Source organism: Erythranthe guttata, chromosome 12, assembly GCF_056151865.1.
Source record: "Erythranthe guttata isolate IM_541 chromosome 12, IM_541, whole genome shotgun sequence".
NCBI lineage: Eukaryota > Viridiplantae > Streptophyta > Magnoliopsida > Lamiales > Phrymaceae > Erythranthe > Erythranthe guttata.
The window spans coordinates 2038015-2060680 of record NC_142544.1 but is presented as its reverse complement, the minus strand read 5'-3'; the positions used below and the strand labels follow the sequence as shown (position 1 = coordinate 2060680).

Below are 22666 nucleotides of genomic sequence, written 5' to 3'. Positions count from 1 at the left end.
CACTTTTCAAATCATTTTCTCAAAACAATTTCAAAAGTTTCTCTCTCCTTCAGACATGATGTGACTGATACAGTAAAATGATTTGATTCCTACAGTAAAAAATGTCTTCACTAAAAAACAAATAAACATCACTTCACCTTACAATTTTTTTCTTCAAAAATACCTTTTTCTAATACCTTTAAACATGATTTGACTGCTACAGTGTATTTTGTCTCCTTCCAAAATACAAACAAACATTACTTTCATTCTCAAATTATTCCCCCAAAACATATTTCCTCAAAATGAAATCAAAATAAGATCCAAAACACTTCCAAACATTGCCTAAATTTGTTTGGTTTACAAATAATTAGTTTTTACTTTTTACAAGTGTATACATTCAACTCACGCATTACAATTTCCAGGTTACAAATTATTATTTATGGGTGGAAAGACGCTCTCTAAAAAAATTTGGTATATGATCATCACTATTAAAGTAGAGGTCTAAAGTTCGAATCCTACTCAACCTCTACTCTCACCGGTTTGTAGAGAATCTGAATACTACTTTAAAACAAGTTGGCTCTACAATATTCTAATCCTATCCTATGTGATATTTTTCTATTTATGCTTCCTACTTACCTTTTTTTTCTTTTTTTTTTCTTTGCTTTAAAGTTGTGGTGCAGTCTTTAAATAATCGAATAAGATGGCGTGTGAATAAGTTTGAAAATAGATTGTTATGTAATATATATATATATATATATATATATATATATATATATATATATATATATATATATATATATATATATAATGGGTGCAAATTTAGAGCGGATGGTATGTTTTAATTGGAAAATTGGATGCCATATGATGATTGATACATGGATAGTTTAAATAAAAATATAATTAGGTTTCTAATAATTGAAAGAAAAAAAAAAGGAAAAAGAAAACTCAACAGAACCCATAACCCCTCTAAGCCTAATTATAATCAGCGTAATTTCTTAAGAGTTAAAACTTAAGAGTCCACATGTCAAAAAATTAGTGGAACCCGATCTATATTAAATATAGGCTGATCCGCTCAGAATTTAATCTCATATTAAATCTCTATTTTTCAGTACTTACAACTTTTATTTATTTATTTTGTATTTTTAAAATAAATTATTCTAAGCTATAATCTTAGAAGCATACTCTTTTTTGTTCCACAATAACTGACACTTTTGAAAATATTTTGTTCCATATTACTATATATCACTTTACGTTTTAAATACTGCAATAAATGTATATTTTCATGTTTTAACCTCATTATCTCAACTCTAATCATTACCTTTCTCTTATAAACCATAAAAAATAAATGTTTTTAGTCACTTTTATGTGATTTTACATTTTTTGAGTTTCGTAATACTTGCGCATAGGTGAAAGAATCCAGTTATTTAGGAACAAAGTGAGTAGAATATGTAGCTAAATATGAAAGTTAGTTAATTTAACATTCTTTCAATTTCACCTAACTATTATATTTTATCAATTTTAGCAAAAAAAATTGAAAAAAATGATGATTGGGAAGATGATTGTGTAAACCTTTTGTCAACTATTATTATACTCATGGGAGATGCTAAACTAGTTCAAAAGCTTTTGCTAAACTAATTTGAAAAACTCTTCACTTAATTTAATTTATTCACAAACTCTCCACAACCGTTGGATGAAAGATCAACCAAGTAGTGCAAGACCACAATATATATTTGGCAGTCTATTTTAATATGCTTCCTAGTGGTACGAGAAAAGTCCGCTAAAATATTGCAAACTTTGTGGTCAACTTATTTTGGTAGGGTGCACAAATCAACACTCCCTCCCGCTCGCAGCAGATCATTGCTCCCATCAACAAAAAAGGAAGGACAAATTACGGCCAACCCCTGAAGTATGGACAAATTACGAAAAAACTCTCATTGTTTGGGTAATTACTGTTACCACCCTCCTTTTAAATATTATGTAATTCGGTTATTTACCGAACCAAATCGTATATTCAGTTCGGAAACCGTATCAAATATTCCAAAATTTCGATTCGATTTTACCGATTCAACATCCTTGAAGTTCTTCTGGAAGGGTTTCTTTCGTAAGATAACATAATTGAGGGGGTGACAATAATTATCCAAACAAAAGAGGGATTTTCGGAATTTGACCATAACTAAGGTGTTGACCGTAATTTACCCAAAAAAGAATATTATTACCAAAAAATGTTAACTGAATTCTCACTCCACGCGTTTTCAACGCGGCGTTTACACTTGGAGATATACTTATATATATAATATACATACAGAAGCCGCAATCCGCCACCACCACTCGCCCCCATCGGAAAAAAACAAAAACCCTAATTTCTGCTGTAATTAAATTAATGGAGAAAATGGAAAAGCCAGAAGAATTCGAGAAGGTGTTCAGCAAGTTCGACGCGAACGGCGACGGGAAGATCAGCTCCGCCGAGCTCGGCGCCGTTCTGAACGGGCTCGGCTCCAAAACCTCCGACGAGGAGGTGGCGCGTATGATGACGGAGCTGGACACCGACGGGGACGGCTTCATCGACATAGTGGAGTTCAGGAAATTCAACCGCGGCGGCGACGCCGACGCCGACGCCGAGCTGAAGGAGGCGTTCGACATGTACGACAAGGATAAGAACGGTCAGATCTCGGCGAGTGAGCTGCACGCGGTGCTCAGGTCGCTGGGGGAGAACTGCTCCGTCAAGGACTGCGGCAGAATGATCGAATCCTTCGACGTCGACGGCGATGGATCGATTAACTTCGACGAATTTAAGAAGATGATGACCGGTGGTGGCTGATTCTTCGTCTCCATACTTTTCTCTCTCCTCTTCTAATTTTTTTCAATGTAATTTTTCTTTTTTAGGATTTTATTTTTCCTTTTTTGTCTGCTTTCTGATTGGGTGGCTGTTATTATATGATTATTCTAACTGTTTTGTTTCTATTATTGTTCTTTGTTTTTAGTTCATGCATAAATAATTGGATAACGATTACAATTAATTTTTGCTATTGGCTTTATTCATAGTTCGACTCCTATAATCGATCATTGAGATGCTACACTTTTTGAAATAACCGATCGTTTACACATGTACGCACTGTGTATAATTATGTGTTATTCAACAATTAATAATCAACGAATGTATCCCACTGGGTATAACATTAAATAAACCCATATAATCTAATCTAATGGATGTTTACTTTGTATGATTCAGTCAAATAATTTAAAATGATTGATTTATTCGGACAAAAAAAGAGAACTCATTCTATATTTCAATGATGTTGACTAAAGAGAGAACTCTTTTTTTTTTTTTTTTTTGATAAATTAAAATACAACTAAAGAGAGAACTCAATCTAAGATGGATTGAATTGAAATTAGAACTTTGGACAAAAATATTATTATTTTTTCGATTGCAAAACTAAATCTAATTTCGCTATAGAAATTTTGGAAACATCGAAAATCGGAGTTTCAAATATTGGAATGAAAAATTTGTTTTGAAATCGGTTTTCATTACTCACATATAATCTAAAAATTCATAATTAAATTGATCTTATAAATGTAAATTTTGAGTTTTTTATAAATAAAAAATCGAAAATTAAAACGAGGCCGAAAAAAAAATAAAAAAATTATATATATATATATATATTAATTTGAAGGTTTCAAAAAGACAAATAATTTTGAGCCCTTACCATAGGCGTACTTTGCCTGTGCTTATATTTTGGGCCAGGCCTGCAAAGCAGACAAATTGTGGATCATCTTGTTTGATTGATTGACTATCGGCCATTTAACGGTTGATTGTCTTCTTCGTACAATTAAAAATATTTTTGATCTTTTATTAAGTATAATTATATTTTTATAGTATTATACATTATGGTTATCGAATTGAAAAATATCGGTGTATCTTTTTTCCTTCGTGTATCGTATTGTATCGTTATCGTATCGTATCGTGTGAAATTTAACCAACTATCAAAAATAATAAAATATATATATTTACATAATAGAAATACTTTAAACATGTAAAATTTAATATTTTAAAGTCAAATCAAGTTTTGAAATTTAAAAATTACATTAAAATAGGAAAAAAAAATCATAGTTGCTCTTAAAATAATATCAACAAAGTTCAAATTTGAATTCCTAATTTCTAAAAAACTAATCTATCATTCATAAATTCGCACTTGAATCGTAAGGAAATAACAAGAATCTATAGAAATTAGTTAGGGTTGCCATATTATGATATTTTTTGAAGAAATTGAAGTGATAATGATTGATTAGGGTTGTGAAGTTGAAGGGTTATTTTGACATCCGTTTTCAGCCCTAAAATTGTGAATATTTTTTTTTATATATAAATATTTTGACTAATATCGTAAATATCGTATCGTATCATGATATGGCGATACAATATGATATCTCGCGATATTGATCGATATTTAAACATAGCTGATAGAGAGTCCGAATTGTATCGTTTTGATTGTAACCGTATCGTATCGCGATAAATATCGCGATATCTCGCGAGTTTAACTACCATGTTATACATAACATTTTTTTTATGTCCAAGAATTTTTAAATATGAGCATAGTACTTTTTCTATTGAACTATATGAAAATATTTTATTTAGATCTATTCAGTGCATATGCTAAAATATCAAACGTTTGGGGTGTGGTTATCAAAAGACCCTAGGAAATTAATATATATATAGACATATATATTTTTTTAAACCGGTTCAAACGGTTAGAACCGCAGTTCTAACCGTCGGTTCTCTGTTCCAAAAATGAGGAATCGGAACCGAATCGTTTTTTTCGGTTCCGGTTCCGGTTCCAGTCAAACCGATTCCCGTCCAGTTCTAAAACAGTTGACCCTGGTTCGGTTCCGGTTCTAGCTGAAGCGGTGGTCATGTCTAGGTACCTCTGCCGCTCATATGTAGCTTTCATAAATTTATATGCAAGTTAAGTAATTTACTATAAATTGATTGCTCGAAATAAATTGGTCATATAAATACACATTAAATATGAAAAACAACTCCAAGTTCAAATAGTTTTTTCCATTAAATAAATAAAAAATATTTGCACTAAAGAGAAAAAAGGAAATGGATTAATTAGAAATTATAAAGATGTTTATCTCCATTCATTTATAACTATCGAAGTATATTTAATAGTTTTTATAGTTTAGGGGTACTCAATGAAAAAGGGTATAGTTAACGAATATTTGATGGTTTCAAAGTTTAGGAGATACCAATTGATGCATATGGTATAGTTTAGGGGTAGAAAGTATAATTAATAGGAAAATAAATTTAGTCTAACTAACCATGCCTATACTTTAGATTTTCAGAATGGACTTCATAAATATAGGACGACTTTTAGTAAACGAAAAATATTTTTTTCAAAATTAAAACCTATTTAATGTATGTGTAATAGACGCTAAAACAAGAAATTTGTGCATAACTTAGACGCATTGATATATACCTTGCGTGTAATTCACGCGCAACGACGACTAACTCGGTCTATTGCAAACACCCTTTATCCGGATTTATGAAGCTTTCCTAGTTCGAAATTGTCCACCCATTTTGTTGTTCCAATCCGACAAAATTCACATAGAATTCAACAATCAAAGAAATATGATACATGCATATATAATAAATAAAACTTTAATCAATAATGATATATATTCTTTGAAGTTTGAACTTCTCTCAACAAATCCAAACCATTACATAGTTTATTTTCTAAATATGAATTAATACATATATAGTAAAACAAGTACAAACACACACAATATATACTTTAATTAAAAATATAATTAATGCAGTATAAATATATAATAAATGTGTAAAAAATAATGAGAAGGTTTTAATTCCAGCCCTCAATTAGTCCAAAAGTCCCAAATGCCCATGTGAAGATCTGATAGATCGCTCCACCCATCCAGGGCAGCATCAGGGGCAGAGTTGTCATTTCCATCTCCAAAATTCGATCGTTCTTCTTCCTGCCACGTCAGCATATTCCACGACGACCCTTCGCCAATTCCCTGAAACGCGATTCCATTTGGCGATTCCACTAATAAGGCCGAAGCTGCCTTGTCATAAGGATCAATGTTTTTATCCGACCAAATTTTTGGTTCGCATAATTCAATATTATTATTATTGTTATCATTATTATTATTATTTTCCGTGGTCGGAAGATTATTATTATTATTATTACTATTATTATTATTATTAATTTTTTTCCGACCAGGTCGGAACATTATTATTCGAATTTGCCATTTTCGAGAACGACCAAGGCCGAGGTTTTACAATCTCGTAGTAGTGTTCTGGTTTCTTCAGGGTTTTGTCCCCTTGGCCGCCAGCCACGTCATCGCCCTCTACTTCTTCTGCCACATCATCATCATCGTCATCATCATCTTCTGCCACGTCATCATCATCATCGGAGATAGATAGAAGAAGCTTCTTGTGAAGATGGGTGTTCCAGTAGTTCTTCACGTCGTTAGCAGTTCTCCCAGGTATTCTGCCGGCGATCAAACTCCATCTGCATGCATGCTTCTTCAAACAATTAAATAATATTATAATACTGCACGTGCGTTTAAGTCGTTCTTGAAAAAATTAAATCAAACAATATTCTCATGACATCATAGGTAAATTACATCTCGTGTCCTGGAGACCGATATGCACTATATATATTTGTTTCTTGCGGGGCCATTAGTGCTGTCACAGACGAAAATGTATAAATCTTATATAAAATAATAAGAATTTAACAAATGTTATGATATCCATGTCGCCTAGTAACTCTCTATATTGTCTCCAGTACTGCCTAACACTAATAGTCCGTAGGGTTTCTAACAATGTTTCAAGGGGCTGATTGTAATTAACGATACTATCGATACCTTAAAGTTATTTTAGTAGAATATTGTAGGTGTACGTAATTTACCATATATATATATGTGACAAATTGATCATATGATACTTGCCTGTTTCCTAAGAGGTTACGAAGCCTTAAAACGAGGTCGATTTCGGCATCAGAAAACGGTCCTCTCTTTCTTCCTGGTTTCAAATAGTTCAACCATCTTAGCCTGCAGCTTTTCCTGCATCTTTTCAACCCTAGATGTATATATATATATTTTTTTTTTTTAAAAAATAAAAATTATTAGGATTAATTCATTGGAAATTATGATTTTTTTTTTTTATCATTATATTATTAATAAATATACATGTTACCTGTTTTGATAGGGATCTGATGCCACTTGCCTTCTCCATTCTTCTTCACGAATTTTGTGAGTAGAAAATCCTCTTCTTTTGTCCATGCACCTTTCCTTACACTTGTGACCGGAGTCTCACTCATTTTTTCATATATAATTATTATTTATTTATTTATTTATTTATGCAAAATGAAATGCCTAATATAAAATGAAACATTTCTGAGCATTATATAAGGATACAGATATGTAATAGTGCTGTCTGACAGTTTACCTAACCTTTATTTTGTGATTAATTTATTTTCTCAAGTGAGCACCCTACTTCAATCAATTCTGTCGTGGAAAATCCCACCATATTCAAAAGGGCAAATTACAAATTACAATCACCCCGAGGTATTGTCAAATTACGAAAACCCCCTTCTGTTTGGGTAATTATAACCACCCATCAACTATAAATTTTCTTACATGTTCACCTTTGCAGTTTCAAATTTTGTGGAATCTTCTAGACTATATGGAATATTATCACTTTTGTACCCATTTTATCCCATTCGATCTCCACATTTCGAAACAAGATGATCATAATATGTGTTTTTTGGCTTGTATATATATCAGATTGTGACGCATCAGAAACTATATTTTTACACAAAACAAGTACAAACTAGAACACATTCCACGAAATCTAGATGATTATGTTGAATTTGACACCATAAGGGTGGAGGTGTAAGAAAAAATCATACTTGAGGGGTAGATGTAATCATCCAAACAAGAGGAGTTTTTTTCTCGTAAATTGACCATCTCTCAGGGGTGATTGTAATTTACCATATTAAAAAAAATTACAAAGTAAATAATTATATATATATATATATATATATATATATATATATATATATATATATATATATATATATATATATATATATATATATATATATATATATAATTATTTACTTGGTAACTTTTTTTTATATATCATGTTTGAAAGAAATATTCAATCACACAATATCGACAAATGAAGTGGGTTAATTCAAAATTCACAGGTGAAAAAAGACAAAAAACGAAAGCATTCACTAGTATTTTTACACCGGTGGATTTGTTTCTCATTTACTAAAAGTATGGAATCTCGGATGACTAATTGGTTGAAAACTGGCCAATCCGATTTTTTTTTAATGATATTAATTCAACAAGATAGTATTCTAGAAAAGTTAATAGAATCAGATGAAATCCTCTTTTTGGACGAAATGGTAAGGAATACTTGAAGAACATCTACAAAAGCTTCCAGTAGGAATCCACGATACACAATGAGGATCGTATTCATATGATTTTGCCCTTATCGACAAATTTAATTATAATATATATATATATATATATATATATATATATATATATATATATATATATATATATATATATTGTTTTTTTAGGTTCAAATAGGAGCGAATGTAGGAAATTTTTGTTGGGGAACAAGTTTACAGGGTTCAGGATCATCGCCCCGATATTTATTTTAGCAATTGCTTTAGAAAACAACAATAATTCTAATTTTTTAGTGAATGTAACACAAGCATAGATCAATATTATTGAAACTCCTTTAAATATATAAATTATGGTATTTTTATTTTTTTAGGAGGCAAATAGACTAAAAAATGGGCAAATGGCAAGTAACTCCATGACAAGAAACTTAATTACACATAGATCAGACAAAAAAAGTTTCACAAAATAAACTCATTCCCATGTTTTTTGTTTAAAGTACCCCTCATAATATAATTTTAATCAATTCCATCAATTATACCAATTTTATCAATATTTTACATTTACCCCGATTTGAATAAATATATCACATTAACCCCCAATTTTATAATTTTTTGAGAAAAGTATTTTATTTTTAGAAAATAACTGATTATTTTTCCGGCCAGATTTCGGCGTTGACCTCGCGGTTCTCCGGCGTCAATTTTTTTTTTTTTGAACTTTTTTTTACTAAATTTTTTTTCCGGCCAGTCAACCGCCGACTTCCGACGTTGACTTTTTTTTTCGAACTTTATTTTTTCTCTCTCTAAATTACTGTGTTGAGCCTATTTGTCATTTACCTAAAAGAAAACCTAATAATAAAAAAAATAAAAATAAAAATTATCTGGAGGGGCGGCTATTATCACCTTGGGTTCAAGTGTAGTTCGAATACTACTACTCATATATGATACATACCTTACATGCTCCGATGTTTTGAACATGTCCAAACATTAAAAGAGAAAAAGACATTTTAAACATATCGAAAATGAAAAGAAGAAAAAGTCCAATTTGGCACGCAACTTAGAGTCGCACGGCTTATGAGAACCTACACCTGATAAAATTTATCATATGCTTTTAAACCGTATATAGTTATGTAAATAACTATCTACTAAGCACACATATACATAAATGTGTGTGTTATTTATGTGTACATCTACAATTTAAAATCACATGGTATATTTCATGCAAGTTCGTTTTTGTGTTATTGAAGAAAAACAATATAAGTGTACACGTAGTGTGAACACGAGAGTGTGGTGAAGACAACCAAATGGCTTAGTTTTTGTCGTACTCGATGAAGTGCACATTATAAATGAATTTATGCCATTCAACTACACACAATACTTGAATGTATGTGATGTTATATGTTCGATATATGTATGGATTTTCCTTCATATTGATACGATCTCAAAAGTATCGACAGTGTTTTCTACGCAATTTGCAAGAAAAGACTAAGAAAAGAGTTTTATTATTCTGCATAAATAAATCTAAACCTACGTTCTCCTATAAATACTAACCTAATAGAAACCTAATGCATCTAGGAAACCTAATAAAAAGGATAACTATTAACTAAACCATAAAAGATAAATACTAGGCTAAACAATACGTAAGTAAATAACTCAAAGCAATTGCAATTCTATCCTAACTCTATTACGTTATATGATTGGTCGTATCACATATGTGTACGTAGCATAAAATATAATAAATCCTAAGTTAGAAAAAAAATAAAAATTGTAATATTTGCTGTATTATATGCTACACTCGAGGAAGATTGTAACGGATGATTTTTTTATCGTTGATCTACATATACTAATGTGGACGTGTGTGTGTTTGTGTGTATATGGATGGTAAATATTTACCCGGTGTAGCATAGAATAAACCATACCATATGACCTATTAATTAAGGTTCATCTATTAAAATTCAACCTCATACGATAGAATCTCGATAAATTAATAACCTCGCCTAAATAATAATTTCACCTGATTCTGGCTAATACTAGTAAAAAATAGTGTTTCGGGGTTGCGAATGGCTGATAGTTAGGGTGCGTTATGTATGATTTATTGTGTTTCGAAGGTGCAAAATGGTATTAATTTTTTTTCGAGGATGCAAAGTGCTAAAAAATTATATTTCAAGGGTGCAAAATGGAATTATGGCACAATTCACAAAATTGATAATAAACAATTGTCCAAAAAAAAAGGGGGAAAAAAAGAATATCTATAATAGAAATATATTTTAGGAGTCGAATTTAACTGGGCTTTTAGCAATTTAAGGTTCGATCTGGCCCAGTTGATTTCTCTTTATCCAATTTCTAATACATGTCTTATTTCTTATATTTTCGACTGGTTAAATTATTTTATATAGTGATAAATAAAATTAGAAACTAATAAATCATTGAAATTTTAAAGTGATATGCTATGTATGATGCATGGAAATTTTGATGCACACGCCATTTTCATGTTTCGGAAATCGAAACTCCATGACACCTGTCGTAAACGTTTTCATAAATATTTGAAAGTTTTGGGGACGTTCTGATAATGATGAAAAATTGGAAACGTGTTTCCACACAAAATAAATTCAAACTTCATTTTAAATAAAAATTTCGAATTACATACGCTTAAAAAAAAATCTTATATGTTATGTGTCATTTTCTCTTCTAGTGGTGTTTTAATATTTTTGTAGATGTTAATTTCATATTAAAATAAATTTATATTCTCCGAATGTAATTTATGGAGTGATATTAAACATTATAATATATTTTTAGAAATTATGAATGCAACCCTATATTTTCATAATTTACACATTACCCCGTTCCTGTATCCATTTTTTTGAAAAACGGAGTTTCCCTGTATCCGCGTTCCCGTGTCCGTGCTGCATAGGTGATAAGTAACATAACTTTATAGGAAAAATTACAACCACATCCCTAAAGTAAAGTGTAATTACGAAAAAAATTCCTTACACCTCGTAAATTTTTTACATCCCCGGGGCAAATGGGTGTCAACGTAAAAAAATAATAAATTGCAAGGGGTGGATTTAACTACGGAACAATGAGTTTTTTCGTAAAAAATTTACCTCGGGGATGATTGTAATTTATCTTAATTTCATAATATAAAACAAAAAAAAATCTCCAAAACCATAATTAATTAGAAATTGAGAAAAAATAAAAAATGTAAAATAGATGAACTTGTAACAAATGGAAAAACAAATATCTTTATAACAATATAATTTCTATTTTAACAAGAAAATATAATTGAAAAAAAAACACTGAAAACTGTGAAAATAAACGTGCAAGCTTAGTTCAAATAATATTATATTATATATTATTTTATTTTTTTAATATTATTAAATTAATAATTAATTAATTAGGCCCCAGTAGGCCCCACGAATCATCATCTCTTTCATCGTTGAATGTGAGAAGCTCCCAAACATCCACGTCAAGGAATAAATCATCAAACTCATCTTCATCCTCCGCCTGCACGGCGGCGCCGCCGTCATCCTCATGCAACTCCGCCGCCATTTCTCTGCACAGCTTCCCCGTTTGAATATCCTCCTCGCCGGAGACCAATATCCCATCTTCCGTCGTAGTAGTTTCAAGCAAATTCCTCCACCACCTTACGATTTCATCCGTCTCGCGCGGCGAAGCCTCCGCCTCCGCCGCCGCCGCGGCGGAAGAAGAAGAAGAAGATGGGTTTCTCTTCTTGTTTGCTTTCGTCGGATTTTCGTCTGTAGGAGGTGATAAGTTCGGGAAGGTCCGAGGTCGGGGACGTACGATGTTGGTGGACGTAATCGCTTTCTGCACAACTTTGGCGGCGTCCGCCGCCGCCCTCGCAGTAATTTCGCCGCCGTCGCCGCCGCTGTAGAGAAGCTTCTTTTCAATGTGGCTGTTCCAGACGTTCTTCACGTCGTTGGCCGTTCTTCCCGGAAGTCTACCGGCGATTAGTGACCATCTGCGTCCAAAATTAATTCATATATATATATATATATATATATATATATATATATATATAGATTTTCAAAAAAATATGGCAGTGTTTATGATTAATATAAATCTCTTTGGATCTATTTATTAACAAGTTTTTTTTGTTTTTTTGAGTAAATTTATTACTAAGATTTTTATATTAATAATTAAATCATGCTTGCATTTTAAATATAGCAAAAATAAAAATGTACAGCTTGATTAAAATCTCAGAATTGTTAGTAATTGTTTAGAAGAAATTAAATTAGCCAATTAATATTTCAAGAAAACAACAAGCTATATATTACTATATATTATTTGAATTCCAATTAATATTTAATAAATGCATTTATATATCCTCAAAACCCCATTAATTAAATTTCATTGTACTTTAATATTTCATAAACTTACATTTTCTCTCTAAAATCTCATATGTCCACACATATAAATAACTACTATAATTATTATCAAGAATTAGTAAAACATAAAAAAAAAGGCATATATATAAATATATATTATATATAAAATTTAGAATAAATAACCTGTTTCCCAAGAGCTTATGAAGCCTGATAATAAGATCAACTTCATCATTGTTAAATTGACCTCTTTTAATATTTGGCTTCAGATAGTTCAACCATCTCAACCTACAACTCTTTCTGCATCTGTTCAGCCCTGCAAAATTAATTAACTACACAATTATTACTATTATTCATAAAACCCTAAACAAAATAAAAAAATAAAAAATATATATATATAAATATTTTCATGCAAAAAAAAAAGAAAGAAAAAAAAAAGGGAATGTAATAATGACCACCTGCTCTAAGAGGTACAAGATGCCATTTTCCTTCACCAAAATTCTCAATGCATTTCCTCAGGAGTACGTCTTCTTCTGTGGACCATGCACCTTTTCTTACACCTACAGGTGTGTTTTCCATATTGTGTAATAATATATATATAATTTTTCCTTTTTTTTTTCTTTTTTTTTTTCAATCTTCAAAAAATATATATGTAAAATTGCATTTAAGACACACAGACCAAAGGGATAGTATGTATTTATAAATGGAGCAACACCTATCTACTTATCTGCTGCCTCTTTCTATTCGCGACTGTTTTCTTATCGAATGGAGCTCGATTCTCACTTATTTATACACCTTTTTTAGGGTTTCAGGTTGGTTTTTTTTTTCTTTTTCTTTTTGACTGTTTGACGAGCAGATGTAACCGTATGGTAGATGTTATACACACGTATGAGTGTGCGGAGGGGAGGACGCATGGCATTTTATTTGGGGTCGAGGGTCGGTTTTCTTTTTTTTTTTTTTTTCCGAAAATAAATACAATGAAAACGTAGATTAATGTTTTTCGGTGGTTCTAGAATTATTAAAAGAAATTGCTAAAATGCCCCCATTTTTATACTAGCAAAAATATTATGGCCGTTGGAATTGAATTATATGTAACAGACACATAGAAATCATTTTAGGTGATAAATGGAATATAAATAGGGTAACAAAAGGAAAACACATTCAAATTAAATGCACAGTAAATAACAAACAACGGTCAAGTTTTTATTTTAACTACCCCACAATGTAATACCCCACTTACATTAATAAAAATATGAAATAGTATACTCCCTCCATTTTAAAATAATTATAAAGAAATTTAATAAATAGACTCCCTTTTTATTGGAAAAATATCAATTTTCTCTTTACAAGCCTTGAAGAAAAATAAAGTAGTTGTTCAAGTTAATGAGTTTGAACAATCAATGATATATTAAGAGAGAGAAAAATAATTTAAAGTGATATTTAATATAAAAAAGAAAATGGCAAAAACCAAAATTTGGCCAAAGTGATAGTAATTTGAAATGAAGAGAGTAATGATTAAACTCTTTGTTAGAATGTATCAAGTGCCTTCACATATACACCTTGATTTAGTATTAAATATTTTTGTTTCTAGCTAGAATAAAAAAAATGAATTGATCTTTGAGGTACGTAAGAATTATATTTGGTGACGGATCCACCTTTTGGTAAGTGTAGACTTCAACCTACCCTCAACTCCAATTTACCACATTATAGTTCATTATTTATTTAATTAGTCTACTAAAGTATTTTGATCAACTAATTAAGGTGTAACTAAGCTGGAAGATCAGTCCACGTGGAAGAAAATGAAGGAGCTGATTAAAGTCAGTTGAAAGTCCCGAGTGCAGTAGATAATTTACTCTCGTAACTAACCCTATGATCAGTCAAATTCGCCAGTATTTTAAACTGTCTACCACGCAATATATCCTGAAAATGAATAGTAAATAAAATATATGGAAAATGTTTATATGCAAATGGTGTTTGAAGTGTAATGATGGGATGATTTGCAGGATATGAAATGGTTGTTGAGGTACTTGAAAGAAGCTCATAAATCGGGATTAAGGTTTGAAAGAAGTGAAGAAACTAGTGATGCACTGAAGATATTTGTTGATTTAGATTTTGTTGGAAGTGTTGATCCTATAGAGATTAGCTGATTAGTGCGATCAGTGATTGAAGTATCTTGATCAACTAATCGAAGTGGAGTTGAGCTGGAAGATCAATCCACGTGGAAGAAGGTGAAGGAGTTGATTAAAGTTCGTTGAAAGCCTCGGGTGCATTGAATAACTTACTTTCCTAACTAACTTTGTGATGAGGTGGCATATGTTAATTCGAGATAAATGGATCAACGCAGCTAGATGGGGAAGCTTCTAGAAGGATTCCTTGCGAGATATATAAGGAATGATGAGCTGCTAAAGTTAGTAAAACACTTTGTTCCATAAACACGCACTAGATTCTTGATCTCTTGTAATCTTTATAATCTCTATATAACTATGTGGTGTTTATAAATCAATAAATTAAATGATGCTCTCTCCCGTGGATGTAGGTCATTCAAGGCTGAACCGTGTAATCCTTTTGTGCAGCAAACAATCTATTAGAGTATATTATATTATAAGAACTCTTGTAATATTATGATTCTATTATGATTCAGTTACCTAGATTAGTTAGAATTTGGTTATCTAGTGAAACTCTATTACCTCGTATTATTTATCTATATATATTCCATGTAAATCAACCCATAATATAATGAATGTTTGTATTACGTATTATTATTTCTCTATTTCTCCTATTTTATTCTTCCTATACAATCATTCAAAAAATTCGGGACCCCGTACCTGAAATTCCTCCCGGTTCTTAATAGGTCCACAGCTACATACAACCTTGATTATGGTACATTCTCGATTTTGGACCACGCGCGTACGATAATGGTCGAGTCTACTAAGTCTACTAAAAATGGTAAAGAAATAGCACAAAAGACAACCCTAAACTTCTGGGTGGATTCATCGCTACAAATTGACGATGACAGAAATAATACACACTATACCATATTTGTAATGTTGGACAAGAGGGACAATTTGCTCGTGATCTCATTACATCACACAAATGTATTTAATTTAATTTTTCAAGAATTAATAAATATAAATATATCATTTAAAGAACAACAAAAATTAAATAAATTCGGCTGCACTGCAGAATTAAGCAGGTTTGTTGTAACGTGGAAAAGGGATTTTGTTGCGCTCAACATTCAACAGTTTGTTGAGTCGGTCAACGGTTGGTTTGCACTCAACAGTCAACCGTTTTCAATGGTATATATTTATGGACATACTTGTAATTAATTTATGTTTCTTTTATTTATCCATGTAAAAAACACAATTTAATAAAGTGATGTACCGAATGTCTTATAGATGCTTTTTTTTTTAATCCCGGCATTTCAGTACGGTATACAATATTGATGTCCGGTATACTGTATTAATTCTTTAATGTTATAACAAATTATAAAATACTTATAAACTGATATTTTTTATCCATTATTTACAAATTAAACTCTATTGATAATCATTTTTTTTTTGTTTTTAGGCCAATTATTGAAAATTGGTAAAAACTCTACCGAATTAATTCAGCAAAAACTGTACCGAATCGAATAGTTCGGTTCGATAAACAGTATAAATTTTCGACATACTGAAATTTCGGTTTCGTCGATTAGTGAAAACCCCTACAGCAAATATGAACTCTTTCTGACACCATAGTTCCAACTGAATTACACAAAATGCAACTTACTTCCAATTGAGTTCCTGTTTAACAACACAAACTCAACAAAAATTTGTTGAGTTCGTGTTGTTCAATAATTTAAATAAAAATTATATAAATGCAATGAAATATAATGGTATAATTACACAGATTTAATTTGTATCTTTATTTTAGTTAAATTTATTTATACATTGTTTACCAAATAATACTAATGCTTATTCAATCATACAATATTTTTATTGATACCCAAATTAGAAAATACAAAAATTCACACAGACACAAAAAAAAAAAAAAAAAAAAAAAATTAATAAATAAATACCGAAATATCACTAACTTCACATGGGCTCAATAAATAAACCTTTGGGTTTCATGCTCTTAGGATAGGCCCATTGGGCTAATATTTTCCCGTTAATCTGGATTATCTATATCGAATTAATTTGGGTTAGATAAAGAATAATTAATTATCCACGGACTAATTAGTTATTTAGTTAGAACATGTTCGATTCCTTAGATTAAATCTGCAACTAAATTCGTTAAATTCTTGATATTATATGTGATTTCACTACAACTCTAACTATGTGCGTCCAGCTCGATCTAAAAAGTATTGACAAGAAAATTCAAACCGACAATAACAGCGCACTCTCTTACTTACCCAACTAGGTGACCAGTACGTTAAACAAAACTTCAAATGTATAAATAAAACTTCAAAGGTCTAAATAAAACTTATCAAAAAATCGAGTCGAGTTTTCATCGCAAGCAAGGTTTAGGAGATTTACAAATTACACGCACTTAAAAAAATTCGAAAAACATATATGAAACACATTGAAAACAATTCACACACTTACATTTTAAAATAAGTCGAAAATAAAATTAAAAATATTTTTACACCAACATAACGAAATTAATCTTAGTGGCTTTTAGAGCCTCCGGGGACCTTGATCCACTGCAACTTCACCTCGATTTCACCGCATTCGATATTTCTAAGCCGAAGAAACATATGTTGGATAAGTTCTCCATTTTCCCATGTAATCGCACTCTCCTCCGAGAAGCAATTTTCCCTATGTGGTTTCACCGTTGTGATTATTGTTCCGCTCGGAACATTCTCTAGATGCATATCTAGATGCATCTTCAAAGCTTGTACGAACGGCTTTATGTCGAATTCCGCGTCGCCCATTTTGTCGTCTAGGAAAACATCTTCGTCGTAAACGTGCTTCAATAAATAAAAAATCAAACACAATTTTTAAGGTGTGATTTGTGAATACGTTTGTGTCTTTTACAAAAATAAAATATAAAATAAATAAAATATAAAATAAATAAAATAAAACTTACAAAGGTGATTGGAAGATGTGGATCGGTAACGCACAGCGTAAGTTCATCGTTCCACTCGGGATTGAGGGTCTTTTTCACCACGCTGGTTTTTAATTTCTGATCCAACAATTAGATCTTCACAAAATCAGCATTTAATGCTTCTAGAGTACTTACATTTACATGACAAATTAAAGGAGAAATTAGCAAAACATACGAGACCATAAAATCGACATATACTTTTGGCAAAACGAAGATAAACCCGTCAAAAATTCATATTTCAGTAGTCGGTTCTTGATTCCATCCTAACCATTGGATTTGCTTGAGCAAATATTATAGAGAGTTTATTGCATTTAGTACCCCTGTGTTATATCGAATTGTCAAAAAAACTCCTCGTATTATAAATATTAGCGAAAAGCCCTGTATGATGCATTTTTTTTATATACTACGCTCCCCTGCAGTTCGTTTGATTTTCGATCAAATCAAGCCCGAACTAGCTTTAACCGAGTCTGAATATGAACTAAGCTAAGTACCTTGATCTTTTATACATACATTATTTTTTTGTTCGAATTTCTTATCTTATTCGGCTTGTTATACTATTTAATGGAGCTCAAACAAACTATATATTATCAATCTCAAAATCCAAAAATTAACTGAAACCGAAACCCGAAACCCAAAAACCCAAAACCTGAAACCCGAAAACCCAAAACCCGACATAGAGCCCACTCCCAAAAATTAACCAACACCGAAACCGAAAACCCAGAAGAAACCAAAATCCGAAACCCAAAACCCAAAAACCCTTTTGTTCTCTGTTTTTGCTATTTGGATATAAGTAGAACAAATCCTAAATTATTAAATATTAAAACAACTACAATGGAGCATCAGGAAAAAAAAAAAAGGTCAACATACACACAAACTGAAAAAAATGGGGAATTCTAACCAAATTCTATATATTTTCAGACAATAATCTCTACAAACCTACATCAGATCAAGAAACTTACAAGTTTTAATATCAACCTATCAAAAACTTTACTTTCACAACAAGTCAAGATCGGTTTTTAAAAAAAAAAAAAAAAAAAAACCAGAAACCCAATAAACCGAATAATCAGACATACTTAATAAAAATAAATGATTTCAGAAACTAAAAAAAAAAAAAAAAAAAAAAAGAGGAACCTGTTTTCCCATTCTAACAATAATGTAAGGATCGCTGCCCAAGGCGTCTCTTTTAGCAAGCTTTATCCCTCTTATTACATTAATCCTCAGCAAACCCACCAGTTTTTCGTCCATTTGTCCCTCTCAAATTAGGAATACTGCAACACGCTCACTGTGTGTTTCAGTGTGTGTGAGAGAGAGAGAGAGAAGAGAGGGAGATGAGAGAGAGAGAGAGAGAGAGAGAGAATTCTTCGAATTCATTATATAGTGAGAGAAAACTGAGGTCGGATTCCAGATAGTAACCGCAAAATATTAATTTTCAATAACAGTGTGCTTACCTTTAACTATTATGTTAAATTACAATCACCCCCTAAAGTAAGGTTTATTTACGAAACAACCCTCTCATCGTTTCATAATTACATCCACCACTTTCAGTTTGTAGATCTATTACATTAACACCCTTTTGTAGGGGTGGATGTAAGTAATTTACAAAAATCAGGGGTCTGGATGTAATTTCTCAAAATAAAGAGGTCTTTATACTTAATTCACATTGCAGAGGAAAAAATATTATTTAATTCATTTATAATTTTTTGAAATAATTATTAAAACATTTTTTTGGAAAAGTCTGCCACAATATATCTAATTCTGGATTTGATTTTTCTGCAGTTAATATTTATTGTATATATATATTTTTTTTATTAATTTCTTTAATATTGATTTAATTCTTGATGTACACCCCTGCATTGTGATTAGTTATTCATCTTTATGTTTATGTAAGAAAGAAAATGACATTTTGTAATTATATTTCCTTCTATATTAATATTGGGTAGCATATATTAGAAGTTTTGATTAATTTATTTATTTTTCAAATTTTATTCATGTATAATATTTAATATTATCAATTACATTTGTCATTTTATTTATGATGTAAGAAGTATTATTGTAGTGGATGTCATATCTAGTCAACTTGACTTGATCTATATATAATCAATTAGATTCCTTGATTCTATTATGAGTTCACAATAAATCATAAAAATTCTACCATACTATAAACAATTAGTATTTAATCACTACATTAATCTAAGCCAATCGAAAACGTGACTAAAATATTATTTTTTGATTATATTATAAATGTCTTTTCTTTTTTCAGGAGCGCTGCCCTGAATCTCTGAATATTTAAGTCTATCGTGTAACAAAATTCTAAATCTTTTGCTCTTGGAACAATTAATGTGTCATTAATCTATTTATGAATAATTTATTTTAATATTTTAATGAAAGAAATTCGTTTTAATATTCAAGATTTCTTTCTCCTTCTTTTTCTTAATTTTTTTACTTTTTTTTTTGTGCATATTGATAATATATAATTATGTGTGTGGACATCAATACATTGAATAATTGGCCCTTTAGCTAAGTAATTTGACTTGTCAACATTAAACAGCATTAAATAAATTCAATTAAATGCATGGTGGAATGAATTGTTTATTTATTTAATATTCTCTTGCAATTATTGAATTTATTGTTATAGTCACTTGGCTTGTTTTTCTGCTTTGTTTCAGGTGTTAACTGTCTTCTTAAATCTCAAGGCTTTATGTGACGTGACGACTTCTATGTTATAATATATAATAATAATTATTATTATTTTATATATTATCAAATTTAATTACTAATTCTATTTTAAATGTAGTGCTATGCAAACAGATAAATACTGAAGGATTTGTCTTTTCTAATATTTTGAACACTGGATCAGACTGGTCGGTGTCCGACAGCTTAACCGCGAACCGTCGCCAACTTCGGTTCGGTTGGATGTGAAAACTCGAAAATGCAAAAAACCCGATCGGATGCTACAAAGAAACCGGAATCGGTCAAAATCGGGTTTTTTCATCAAAACAAAGAAAAAAAACATAGAGATAGATAAATGAAAATCAAATTTCTCCTCAAGTGGGTCTACTGGAATTTTATTTTATCATAAATATTTTAATTTATCGTTGAAGATTCTGATTCCCTTATCATCCAATAGTGAATTCCTCCTCATTAACTAATCGAGTACTAAGTTCTCTCGTGTGAAATTACAATTTTGGGCTCACCACAAATTTTTAGCCTTGTGATATACCTACTAACATTTCATTTTACAAAATCCACACTATTTTAAAATTATTCAAGCATTACATTTATTTTTAACAAAATTAAGGGGTCAATATCTTATCTTATATATAAAAGAAAAAAACGCTAAGGGTAACCTATGAAACCCTAATGACATATTTGTAAAAATAAATTAATTAATGTGTATATATAATTTTTTTTATCTTCTATTTTAGAGCAATTTTTCTCTAATTACTTTAATACGAAATCTCGGCGAGCGCAATCATAATCCACTACATTTATATTTCTTAATTATTATTATTATGTTTAATAATACACTTATTTATTTTTCTCTTTTTTAACTTATTTTACTCAAAATCATTATTATTATTATTATTATTATTATTATTATTATTATTATTATTATTATTATTATTATTATTATTATTATTATTATTATTATTATTATTATTATTATTATTATTATTATTATTATTATTATTATTATTATTATTATTATTATTATTATTATTGTAGCACCCCCTCTATTATAGGCGATAAATCGAACCGGTTTATCGGAATTAAGTTGTTTAGCGGAAGCAATTTATAGGATCTCCAAGAAAATCAACACTTTCGATTTTAAAAACCATACTTGAATATTTAGAATTCTAGTAATTTTCGCAACATTGTTTTGAAAAGCTTGAGACGATTATATTTATATATATATATATATATTTTTTTGAGAAGGAGTTTATTCGAGTGCTACACTATCATAAAACGTAGGTTCGAAATAAAAATCAGAGTTTAGAAATATTTTGGCGACGAACGATAAAAGCACGGAATAAACGAACTATTCATAAATATAAACGGATCAATATATTATAAAGTTTCAAAAGGGGATCCGTTACCTATTAAAGTCCCGTACTTTAAAAACGAGTACGATATATAGTAAACGAAACGGAAGTTACTTTATATTACATCACCAAAATAGTACTTAGCCACACTTATAGAACCCTCGTTCGAACTTCCAAAAACTCCGGGCAAGACTTCGATCCACTACTCGGTCCATTCCGGGGGAGGGTTACCACTAGCACTACCTGCAATTAGAAAATATCTATATGAGCTATTAAGCTCAGTAAGAAACTCGAGGGATTACCGAGGGTTGAAAATAGGTTATACATATATATAGTATATATAACATTCCGATCACCTTCACCGAGTCATACAACATCAAACAAGAATCGAGTCAAAAGGTACGAAAGCATATAAGTCACAAACATGCTCATGAATGCAATCCGTGTAAAAATCATTTTTTTTTCATTTATCGGATCCGTGAAAGATTAATTTCTATATTCGGATAATAAACCGTTTCGAGCCCGTCTATGGATCCAATATCACTCATATCACTCGTATCACTCCTCTCAACCCTAGTTGGATACCGGCCCACCGTATCCGATTCGTTTATTACCCAAACATTCCATTAATCTTTCAATTTTATCAAAAACAAATGCATGTCGTGGAATGACTACAAATTATGTGCAAGTCATTAAAACATCACAAATATCAATCAAGTGAATAACCACCCCAATCAAATACAATTATCAACCACTTAATTGCACATTTAACCAACACATA

General features: G+C 30.6%; 4 protein-coding genes across 4 annotated transcripts; 1 reads left to right on the top strand and 3 right to left on the bottom strand.

The window, feature by feature from the left end:
* Positions 1-2175: 2175 nt before the first annotated feature.
* LOC105953482 (putative calcium-binding protein CML18) lies at positions 2176-2996 on the top strand. The gene has a single exon (XM_012977146.2). It carries the CDS (start codon positions 2360-2362, stop codon positions 2795-2797), a length of 438 nt encoding a protein of 145 aa, XP_012832600.2. The 5' UTR covers positions 2176-2359; the 3' UTR covers positions 2798-2996.
* A 2851-nt stretch (positions 2997-5847) lies between these two features.
* Positions 5848-7316, bottom strand: LOC105953416 (uncharacterized). Its single transcript, XM_088826785.1, is given in 4 exon segments — positions 5848-6199; positions 6201-6520; positions 6978-7075; positions 7193-7316. Coding segments are annotated over 4 exon segments (894 nt in total).
* A 4291-nt stretch (positions 7317-11607) lies between these two features.
* Positions 11608-13533, bottom strand: LOC105953483 (transcription factor MYB113). Its single transcript, XM_012977147.2, has 3 exons — positions 13216-13533; positions 12944-13073; positions 11608-12393 (listed from the first exon to the last, which is right to left on the bottom strand). Exons 1-3 carry the CDS (start codon positions 13334-13336, stop codon positions 11805-11807), a joined length of 840 nt encoding a protein of 279 aa, XP_012832601.2. The 5' UTR covers positions 13337-13533; the 3' UTR covers positions 11608-11804.
* Positions 13534-17218: 3685 nt separating this feature from the next.
* LOC105953484 (protein C2-DOMAIN ABA-RELATED 4) lies at positions 17219-19219 on the bottom strand. The gene is made up of 3 exons (XM_012977148.2): positions 18974-19219; positions 17825-17920; positions 17219-17705 (listed from the first exon to the last, which is right to left on the bottom strand). The coding sequence occupies exons 1-3, from the start codon at positions 19085-19087 to the stop codon at positions 17403-17405; spliced, it is 513 nt and encodes a 170-aa protein (XP_012832602.2). The 5' UTR covers positions 19088-19219; the 3' UTR covers positions 17219-17402.
* Positions 19220-22666: the final 3447 nt, after the last annotated feature.